Source organism: Candoia aspera, chromosome 5 (assembly GCF_035149785.1).
Source record: "Candoia aspera isolate rCanAsp1 chromosome 5, rCanAsp1.hap2, whole genome shotgun sequence".
Taxonomy (NCBI): Eukaryota; Metazoa; Chordata; class Lepidosauria; order Squamata; family Boidae; genus Candoia; species Candoia aspera.
This window is the reverse complement of record NC_086157.1, coordinates 59,441,345-59,453,411: the sequence shown is the minus strand read 5'-3', so window position 1 is coordinate 59,453,411 and position 12,067 is coordinate 59,441,345. Positions and strand designations below refer to the sequence as shown.

Below are 12,067 nucleotides of genomic sequence, written 5' to 3'. Positions count from 1 at the left end.
AGCTTTGTAATTCAGAACTCAACATTTCAAACATGTTCCCTGAATTCAAGTATCTTTTCCAAAGCTTGCTGGTAACACTGGCAACACCTTTCAGAAAAGTGAGTTAGAAAAACAAACACGTCTTCATGCTCTCTTTCATACACATGCACACAATTGTTTGCGGCTGTAACTGGAAGGAAAATAATGCATGCCAACTCTTTTTCAATGGAATCACATAATCCCTGAACCAGGCAGCCCTGATCTTCCAGAAGTAGCATATCACTATCTGTTGTCAAAAGTCCATAGATTGAAAAAAGAAAATAAATATGAATTCACCGTGAAAGCTGACATCAAGATCTAGACCATTCCCAAACTGGAGTGTAGTCAGGTTTTATTCCTGGGTGAAGAACTAAAAGTGACCTCCTTTTAGCTATCCATAACAATTTTCAGCATGTGAAAGTATGTACTTGTTTAATGGAAAGCAAGAATGTGGTATACTTTTTACCCTCTCACTACCCTCATCATTTGACCGAAAGCAGCGACTAGATTGCACCGAACAAAAGAGTTCTTCTTATATCTCCATGGTATTAAATTTACAACAAAGCAATGCTCAAGTTTTAGGGAGCTGGGGCCATAGTTATTTCTATTGCTTTAAAGCTCCTGCTGTTTAACTAACAGTAAGCCCCTTATTCATTCTATGTAAGAGAGGGAAAGAAGTTGATTGATTGATTGATTGATTGATTGACTGATATATAAACTGACAGACTGTTGTCCCTGCTTCAGAGCACTTCTTTTATGTATAAACATTTGACTGCATCAAATGCACTACGTAATATTATTTCTTGCCTGGGTAATATTATTTCTTGCCTTAGAGCTAGCTGTAGTTCATCCATCAAACCTACAAAGAAGGGAACATTTCTTGGTTTCAAGATTTCTTTCAGATTTTCAAACGCCTACCATCTCTGATTGCTACGCATGCTTGCAGAGCAGGCATTGCAGTTTCTCAACCGGAATAGCAAGAGACTAGACTGCGCTTCTCTATGAGGTCCAGCAGAGGGAACAGTAATGAGGCAAAAAAAGCTAGGTCAACACAAATGCACAGGTGTAGATTTTTGTTTTTTTATGTCACTCAGTAGGGGTCAAATCTCATACTCCATTGCACTTCCACAGAAGTGCTCAATTAGATGTTAGGACAGTAGCTCACCTGAGACCAGTGATGGAGCCATAAATTTTTAACTGTAGTGCAACAAAGCATGAATTGCTTCACTCCAATTTATGCACAGAATGCACCATTATCTACTGCCCTTCTGTATTAATTCACCGCTAGTATGCAAACATTTAGAGGGAAGAAAAACAGGAAAAACGTGTTTCTCCATCCCTGCCCTCCTCCTCTAGCATGCATGTGATTCCGTGTTTGATGTAAATTTTAGATGAACACAGAGGACCTAATGACCACACTAAAATCTAAGGGGATAACAAAGCAAGATCAGAAGCAGCACTCAAACCTTAGCAGAAATAGAAAAAGTGATACTAGGTACCACTTCTGTAGATACCTACATACTTCATTTCATGCACCTGTAATTCCCTTTGTCAGCCACATGATTAATTCAGAGAATGATTGATTTTTTTTTCCTTTGCTCATTCCCGCTGACCTGCTTTTGCTGACAGGTCTGTATGGATCACACTCCTCCATCAGCTAAAATGCTGGTATCATGTTTGAGTCTGCAGCCTGCAGTAAATATTTCACTTGCTCAACATTAACAGAATGTGGTTACCTGATAAAAACAAAAATGTTGGAAGGAAGGAAGGAAGGAAGGAAGGAAGGAAGGAAGGAAGGAAGGAAGGAAGGGTTTGTTTGGTTTTGGAATTACTGAATTATGGGTGGGGTGTACACACATACCCAAACATACACCTATGGAAGAGGGAGAATTCCATTTTAAGCAAAGAAAACTGCTGAAAAATGACACACAGTTTTAGCAGCCTATTTGGCTAGTTTCATGAGATGGAGCCAAAGGCGTTACATACTTGGTTATATGGCATATTAAATCAGATTTCCCCAGATGTTTTGGGCTCGCAAGCTGAAGTCATGCCAGCCACTGACAAATTACATCAGTCAGCACAACCCATGCTTGCTAGGGATGGGTAGAAATTTATTTATTATTTATTGATCAAACTTACCAGGCAATTTGAAATACCAGGCAGCTTTCAATAATTAACCTAAACACAACAGCAAAAAGAAAGTAACAAAGTAACTGTAAAAACCTATGTCAGGGAAGCAATAAAGCCCATTACAAAACCATAGACACATACCAAAGGTTATTGTGATACTATTCTTTATTAAGAATAGTATTCAAAGTCACCCTGGTCCCAGACCTGCTGGCAAGCCAGGTTTTCAAGGTTTTATGAAATAACAAGAGAGTCACTATTGTACTCACTTGAGGGGCAATACTGTTCCAAAAACGGGGATGTCTACATAGAATTTCTGTCTTACCAAGTGACCTACACCAGATGACACTGCTTTACCAGTGGGATCAAGAAAAAGCTGACTCTGCCAGATCTTACCAGACAGGCAGAAACAACTGAATAAAGGTGGTCCTCATAGGCATCTAGGCCCTAAGTCATGGAAGATTTATGAAAGCCAGCACCTTGAATTGTCAACTGACAACCAGTGCAGCTCATGAAATAGTGGTATTATATGGGTGAAATGAGAAGCACCCATTACCACTCATGCTGCTGCATTCTAGGCCACCCGGAGCTTTTAAGTGGTCTTCAAGGGCAGCCTCACATAGAATACACTGCAGTAGTCCAAAGAGGAGTTGATAAAGTGTGAATAACCATGAGAAGGACCTCCTGATCCAGGACAGACTATATTTGGTGCACAGGATTGTGTACACATCTCTCTAGTCACAGCTGCCACCTGCTCTTTGAGCAAGAGTTGTAAGTCAAGGAAGCTCCCCAAATTGCACACATATTCCTTCTAGGGAAGTGCAACACCATCAAGAACTGCAGTTGGTGAAACTCTGGAACCAGAAGGTTCTTGAATCCAAAGCCACTTGATCTTTCCAAGGTTGAACCAGAGCCAGGTACTCCCCCTTCAGGCCTCTAGTCACCAGGATAGAACCTTAATACTCCTGTTATTAAAAATATAAACCTAAGTATACCTGCCTACAGATGTTGTGACCCTGTGCCAATTGATAATCTCACCCAATGGCCTCAATTAAATAAGAGTGGGAAAAAATGCTGAGCCCTGAGGTACTTCGTAAAGGAGGGGCCTTGAGCTAATTTCTTCCCTTTTACTGACATCAGCTGGAACTGACACAACACAGTACCCCCATTCCCAAACTCCAGAGTTGTGCGTGGTCAATACTGATGTCACAACTGAAATGATGTGGCTTTATGAAGCTTTATTAATTTTTTCAACATATATATAAAATACATAAAAACTAAAAAGAATGAAACAAAGAATACTACAAGAAAAAAGAAAAAAAGTGCAAAAATACAGAAAAGACTATTACGTGGTGGCTTCTGACTTTCTACAACAAAGATATATATAACTCAGATAAACATTATTTCTACAAAGCATTTCCATTTCTATATGGCATTCTCCTCTAAAACAAACTCTCTCTCCTTTTTTAAAAAAAAACAAAACCTTTTCTAACATAACTATTTGCCTAATAAGCAAATACATGTTTTCGAACTGCTAGGTTGGCAGGAGCTGGGACTAGCAACAGGAGCTCACCCCGTCACACGGATTCGAACTGCCAACCTTCCAATCGGCAAGCTCAGCAGCTCAGCGGTTTAACCCACAGCACCACCACGTCCCTCCTATATTATCCTACTTCACTAAAATTTTACTCCTCTCTGCCTACTAAAATAACAAAAAATAAATTATCTACATTTGGTTAATGTCATTATCACCAAAACAAAAACATCAGTCTAACTCTTTAAGGGATCATCCTGATAAACACATTTAAACAATTAGCCGACTTCAAAATATACTAAGGCATTTACGTATCTCAGTATTACACACAAAGCTTTCCCCTTACAAGTCTCAAATTCAGCAGCCAGCCTTGATTCTTGTTTTCGATTTTCCAGGAAGACAGCCAATTGTATCTCTCCATTTGCGCCCGAAACTCTTTTCTTCAGAATCAAAATTAACTCTACACAGTCCAATTTTTCTCACTTCACTTTTTGACTTAGAAACGTTAATCCTCATTTTCTTCTTTAAAGAAGGAGCACTACTCTCAAAGTAGTTTTCACTCTTGTCTTCTTTTTCAAGTTGTTGGTAGGCTTTAGATTCCACAAGTTCTAGGAGATGATCCAGGGCTTGGGTGACGTCAAGATAGAATTCTTTAAAGATCACTTCATTTCTTCCATGTCTCTGCACAGTGTGTTATCAGGAGAAAAAAGATGTAAACAAGAGCTGTTCTCACAGGAAAACAGAGGCAGATAGCTCAAAATTCAACTCCGCAGATCCAACGAAGTAGATAAATCTTTTATAATCCTCAAAACATTAAAAAAAATGGCAACAAAACAACAAAAATCTTTAAAACCCAATATTAGAATTTAAATATTAAAAAAGCCAATGTTCCAAATTAATAAATTCCAGAAATAATGAAAACCACCAAGAGCTTTGCATTTCTTTGTTGCAAAAGGCCTCTCTTTGGTAACAAATAAACCCAAAAAAACCCCTTGGTGTTTTAGAAATGGGGTGGCAAGATTTAGTGTCCATTTTACGGCTTCAGTGCAGTCCTGAACTTGATGACATCTGCGCCTCCCAGCATTCTCAATCATGGATTGATCGTAGGAACTCTGTTCCACAACCCCTCTGGAAGAAAATGCTATCCGGAAAACAAAAGGGATGATCTCCTGGATTCTCCTTAGCCAGAGAATTCTTCAGGCTGCAGGGACCAAGCCTGTGCCTAGAAATGCTACGCTATCAGTGCGGCTTAAAAAACAGTACCATTCAGTCTGCCACTCCCCACAGGAAGCCCATGATGAGGCTATATGGATTTGTTTCTAGATAAGAGATGGGATATGGGAAGAAGAGAAGGTGGTTTGTTACTAAAATTATTTTGACTTGTGATCAAGGTGGGAAGTCACTTCTTTATATATTTCTTTTCTTTTTATTCACTGTATTATATTTTTTATTTCTCTATTTTTCCCTTTTTCCTTTCTTTTCTGCACCTTCTACTCTTCCTTTTTATTCTATTTTTTCAGTTGTATTAGTTTTTATTGTTGTTTTGATGGATTATTTACTCTAGCAATTTGTATTTGAAACACAGAAGCACAAGACAGCAACAGTTACTTTTCTGGCAAAATATCCTAAAGTGCTGTGTATATATTGAGCAAAGGGGTTATCCATTGTAAAAGAGAACACAGCTTAAGCTTGTATGGCTTTACAAGCTTGAACATGATCATTTAGACTGGGAAGAACTGGGGGGGGGGGAATGCGCGCACACGTGTGTGTCTCAGATACTGGAGGAGATGGCTAGTAAGAACCACTCATTCAGCTGATCTGTGGCAAAGCTAAGTACCAGCTCCAAACTGTTGTCAACACATTCCTAACTGAGACTATCAGATTTTATGATCAGCAAGAGATCCATGCAATTAATCTCTTCTGTTAACAAATTTCAGTTATTAGCTGATACTGATGCCCAACTGACTACACTTTCAGGATGATCCAAAGCACAAGAGAGAAAAGTGATGAGGCATTAAAAGGAACAATAAGGTAGCATGTTTTGGTGCTATTTAGAAGATCTGACATGCCTTTTCAAAAAAAAATCTGAACTGCTTGATTAGAGTCTCTATGTCCAAACTAACAGTACATTTCTTCTCCCCATCCTTCTCCCCATCCTTTCTAGGGTCATTCAGTTTGGCCGTTCCCCTACATTCTGCCTTCAGCATTTGCTGCATTGCCTAACACACCCTGAGTAGTGATAGCTTCCTAAGGGAATGTGAATTGTTTGCTAATTACTCATTCATTCTTTCATTCCACAGTGTTCATAATCAATAAACACCTTTTTCCTTCCCTGCCCCTTCCCCCTTTTATTTATTGTGTATTACAAGCAGTTTTGCTAGAGAATAGGAGTGAAATACTGAACAACAGATGATGATTAGTGGCCCAGAGCAGATATACAAGTTCTGAATAGTAAAACCAGCTAAGTCAGCAGTTGTGGTTAATACATACCATAATTGCTTCCTAAACCAATAAATCACATTGTTCAAGAGATTTCCCTCCTGAATAATGCAGTTAAATCTTTCTCTCCCTTCCTCACCATCATTACTTTAATGTTCATTATCTATCTGAAATAATTACTGCAAGTAATATAGTCTATGGCATTTTGATGCATCACAAAAGCGGGTGGGTAAAATTGGACAAACACAGCAATGCAAAATATAGAGCTATACCACAAGTTGCACACTGACCTTTATTACTATATATGGTATTTATTTGTGCCATAATTGCAAAGAGAGGGGAAAAAACCAACTATGATGAGCTCTTTATCAGTCCTGATAGACTGAGTCTCTAAAGGTAATCAGTAACTTAACATTGCCCTTTATGAAATAGCTTTTCATTGAATTGCACATAAGATTGGATTGGTCACAGGTTCTGCTGTAGTGACACCATTCCTCTGAAAAGGCAGTCACTGGACACAAAGGTAGGGAAGAGCTATGGGTTCCATGTTTTGCTTTAAGTCTTCTAGTTTACCACAGTAGGAAACAAGATACTGGACTCACCTTTAGTCCCATCTAGCATAGCGCTTCTCTTACAACCCAAGAATACCATTTGTGTTTGAGGTTGTTGTTTGATTAGAAACCCACAATACTCATAATCACGGTTGAAATTTATATTTGTTTGCAGTCACATAAAGGCCCTTTGGACAAGAAATTCTAAGTTTATTGATATTCTTTCATGGCCCAATAAAAGGCCCATGCTGACCCTTTATTTCCATTATCTGTTTCTGTCTTCAGGTACCTTCATATGAAATTTTATTTTGGGGTACCATGATTTGATTTGGTCAACTGTCTTCCTTACTAGGAAACACTCCACCCACTTTACAATGCTACATTTCTAGGAATTTTTTTACATATATACAGTGAAAATTAAACAAATGGATTTGTGATATTCATTAAAAAAACCTCCAATTGTCTGAAGTTCACCAATGAAACGCATCAGGGTATCAATCAGGTTGCCTTGCATAATATGTGGAAGGACCACTGTTTATTACAAACCCTTTTGTAGCTGAACAATTTAAAAGTACTTAAAAGCATGTGTTTTACATGTTTTTCCCCACCAAATTAATAGATAAAGTATGGAAATTATCTAACTTGTGAAAGCTGCAGGATATCAGATTATCAAGCACTACATTTATCTGGGTTCAGCATTTCTGGGAATGATCCCACTACATTATGAGCAAGCTTCCAATTTTTGTATCTGAAAAAGTTAAACATGCAGACCATGAAGTCAAGTCTGGATTTTAAAAATCAGCTAATCAAACAGAGAAAGAATACAGAAAATACATTATCTGAGACACAGAACATTTATTCTGCCAACATAAGATGGTTAAAAGAACAAGAAACAAAATTACATCTTCCAATTCTTTAATTTTCCAAAGTTCAAGTGTATTCACATGACCTCTATTTTTAAACACCTAGTTGGAGTATAATCATACTAACCAAATTTTGTTTTAATTAAATATAAATGTAAATGAAATACACTGGGTTTAATTTTTGTCCCCAGCTCCATTTGCTAATTTTTATAATGCAATCTTTAGCATTCTAATTCAAATGACACGTACATCCCTTAGCAGTAAAAAGATTATGCATGCCTGCTCTTGACTCTTCCTGGAAAACTGTAAGTGTTCAATATTCAATCAATGTCTGATTAATTAACAAGAGGAAACTTAAGACTCCAAGCTCAATTAATATCTGTCATTCTTAGCAAGTGGCCAAATTATTATTGCATTGATTGTGGCTAGAATTTAGCCCTTTTTTGTTGTTGCTGCATTGCAGTACATTTGTAGTGTGACAGTCTTTCATATGTACAATAATATCATGGCTATCATATCTCTTTTCCTTGGCGGAGTCTATTATATAACATATTTCATGTAGTACTTAATCCAACCTGCATTATCGGAGTCAGGATTACCATGTGTTACAATAAAACATGCTCCGTCCTGGAGTTTTGAAATCACACTATTTCTCCCCTATCTCTATCCTAGACATCTGTTAGGCACATAGTTCTAGATTCTGGTTTCAAGAGGCGGGAGGGGAGGGAGAAACCTTGGAAAGATGGCATTTGTACTTCATTCAAATTAGCACATAAATAATTCAGGATGAATTGAACATTAAAAAATGTAAAAACTGAAGCTTTCATGAGGATAGGATTTAATACTTAAACCCCTGGGGCATTAGGTTCACCTCAAAATAAAAACCAGCATTACAGAAACAGGACCGACAATTATGTAAGATGCAAAGCCACTGACTGTTCCCAACTGTGAGAAATACAAGTTCTTAATACAGATATTTTCTTTAAAAGGTCTATTATATCACTAGAATTGAACAGAAATTATTTAAAGTACTTTGGATATAGATTTTAGCAAGAGTATGACGTATTTTTCTGTCATCAAGCTTCATGTTTCAGTAAGCAAAACAATGTTAACTTATTTACAATATGACAATCACATGAAATGAAATACTGTTTATTCAAAGACCAGCAAAATTTGAAAATATACAACACAAAAGTAAAATCAAATGGGTGAGATAAAATACTAGCATAACAAGGAGTCTCTATAATAAAAATGTAACATAGGCTACTATAATGGTGTGTTAATTACCCGTGCAAGTGTAAATTTAAAATATTTCAATCTATGATATAAAAATACACATCACCTAAAACAAGACAGTTAACACGTAGTAACCTGAAGTGATGAATAAAACAGAACTGTGTTATTTCTGTGACCAGTTATGCCTTATTTTCAACGTGACAACAATTTGGCTACTGCATAACTGATAAAGGGTTTAAAATCTTCTAGAAGATGGCTCACATAAAAATTGTCTGCCATTCCTGGAAATTTACATATTAGGGGCAGAATATAAGACCTAATATCTCTGTAGAATTTAAAGTGTAAAAATAACACGAGAAATGGTTTTGATCTCCTTATCACCACATGGGCAGGGACAATCATATGATTAAACATCTACCTTATGCAGAAAAATTATTTGAAATATGAATTTTATTAAAGAGTACTTGAATAACATGCCTGTAAAGATTTCTATATATTATTTATTAATGCAGGCAATCTAAAATACCACTCAGTTACAAGCCTTATTTAAATCAAAGTAATTGCAAGTGATCAAATGGAATGGTATTTCAAAATTCTTCTAATACTGATTTTTTAAAAAAACTGTAAAACAAAATCACAACCTTATAAAGAAGAGTATGATATCGATATCCCAAACCTACACAGTGAACTGCTTCATCCTAACTCTACCATAGGATACCATTATTAAATTCCCTTTTGCCACTTAACAAGATGATATCCAGTCCTCCTTTGTGTACTCACAGTAGAAAGTGAAGTGCTTGCTGTGATGTAGAGAGAGCATGTTTCTTTGTGAGTATTTCAACACTACAAATAGTAGTTCTTCACTAACTGGGAAAGAAGTGCAGCATTATTTTAATCATGAGCAAAAGGCCATTTCTATACTTTCCCATGTTCGGAAATCCCAGGAAAACAGCTCCCCATCACATATCTAGTAGGTTGAAACAAGGAAACTTATCTGTTACACATGCACTATGACAAAGCACCACTTATTGCCTGTTTCCACCTCATCTACCATAGTTTAGGCACTGATCACAGGATGGAAAAAAATGTGATAAAAAGGCTGGAATCACAAAAAAGGTGAGATCACAAAATGGGGAAAATGGCAGGGACAGTTATAATTTTAATTCTTTCTTAAAAGAAAAACTTTTTTGTAAAAAAAAATGCTGAATATTACATCTGGTAGAAACACACCCACCACATATTTTAAAGAATTCACAGCAACTAATTTCACATATGCAAAATGACCCAATTCGCCAAGTGTCTAACGCCACGCCTGAACACATAGACGCTTTAATGACATGCATTAATTTCAGTAGAAAAGAGAGTCCATTATTGTGTATTCCACAACTGAAAAGAAAAAAAATAGAAAGAAGGAAAAAGGAGAGGCTGAAGCAAAGGACTCTGCCTACCTGAGACAAGTGAGACTGTGTCTTTCTCCCATGAGACAACAGTGATGTAGGCCTCCACAGAGGAGGGGATAATGCACTTGAAGACCGCTACATTGCCTCTCATGGCTTTCTGGTCCTCCACACGGACTGTATATGGTTCCCGTAAAACTAAAGCACAGAACGGGAAGCAGAGTCATACAAAACAAACCTCAGCTAGATAAAGAGTACAGAAAATGCATAATATGACCCAAGATATCATAAGCAAACACTCATTCTGTCCACCTGAAATTAACTGAATAGAAGAAGAAACAAAGTAAGGTCCTTTTCTTTTCCAAAGCCATCCAGGCAAATTTCTCCAAGCCAAAAACCAGCAATGGAATTATATTCCCCTATAGTTCTGTTCTAATGGACCTTACAACATTAGATGCACTCAAGATGAAGAAAATTTGATAGATGAATTAAAATGGAATCAAGGCAAAAAAAAAAAAAAGAATGTACTGGCTTTTTTAAAAGAAGCATTTGCCAGTTTCTTATCATAAACCTAGACTCTTGAAAAATGATGTATCCCACTAACCCAATAAGATATTCATTTTTTTCCTCTCATAGTTATCCAGCTTCTTTTTATTCACTTTTATGCTTTTTGCTTCATGAAGCCATTAAGAGAGTTCTTTTAGAGTTTGTGGGTTGGACTTGGCAACAAGCTGATGACACTTAGATCTATTTGCCTAGAAACAGTGGTAGGGTAAAGGTAAAGGTTTCCCTTGACGTAAAGTCCAGTCGTGTCCGACTCTAGGGGGCGGTGCTCATCTCCGTTTCAAAGCCTTGGAGCCGGCGTTGTCCATAGGACACTTCCGGGTCATGTGGCCAGCATGACTCACGGAACGCCGTTACCTTCCCGCCGAAGCGGTACCAATTAATCTACTCACATTTGCATGTTTTCGAACTGCTTGGTGTGCAGAAGCTGGGACGAGCAACAGGAGCTCACCCCGCCGCGCGGTTTCGAACCGCCGACCTTCCGATCGACAGCTCAGCGGTTTAACCCGCAGCGCCACCGCGTCCCAGAAACAGTGGTAGAATGGTGTTATTCAGGGACTGAGGTTAATTGTTGAAATGGATATGGAGAATTGGTGGTCAAACCCTGAAGTGTATCAGGGAAAACATATTGTTGTTTAGTGGGCAATATACAGTTCCTTGCAAACTGTGTGACCCTAAGTTAAATCTATGTTGAACACCTCAGTTCCTTACTTCCTGAAAAGCATCTGACACATGCACACAGAGAGTTCCAACTTGTTCAAGTAAATTATGCCACTCTAGTCAAACATCATAGCCCCCAACCTTACATGGTAATGATGAGGATTAACAAAACTTGGCATCTGAATCCTTATAAAACAACATAGACTATCCATGTTTTATTACTAAAGCAAGGCTGTTAAATGGGTATCAGATTGTAACATAGATGTCCCCAAAGATTTGGTTTAGTGAGTGGAAACAGATGAAGCAAAAGAGAAAGCTGTTAACAAAAATGAAGCTGTGATAATTATTATTGTGGAAACTCATCCACAGACCCCAACATAAGCATATTACTGGCATATTGGGACTCTGTGAATTCTTTCAACACACATAAGGCAAACTAGCTTTATTTAATTTCATATTTGATTATTAAATAATAATATTTAGATCTGGAAATAAAATACAAAAGTGACTTATTATTCCATCTTTAAACAGAAGGAAAATAACACCGTACCATTTCATAATACAGATGGAAAATGCTATGTTGCATATCTCCCATCCCTCCTTTTTAGATTTTCACTTTTATATATTTTATACCTTCTATGTCTCATATATTTATTTTTATACTTTATATGGCTTTTA

The 12,067-nt window shown here is 37.3% G+C and overlaps 1 protein-coding gene across 2 annotated transcripts in view; it reads right to left on the bottom strand.

The window, feature by feature from the left end:
• Positions 1 to 10,334, bottom strand: part of DSCAM (DS cell adhesion molecule) — a 322,600-nt gene extending 312,266 nt beyond the window's left edge. For both annotated transcript variants that reach the window (XM_063305336.1, XM_063305337.1), the window contains exon 1: positions 10,217 to 10,334. In XM_063305336.1, coding sequence (XP_063161406.1) covers positions 10,217 to 10,319 — 103 coding nt within the window. In that variant the 5' untranslated portion in view covers positions 10,320 to 10,334. The remainder of the gene's footprint in view (positions 1 to 10,216) is intronic.
• Between the last annotated feature and the right edge of the window lie 1,733 nt (positions 10,335 to 12,067).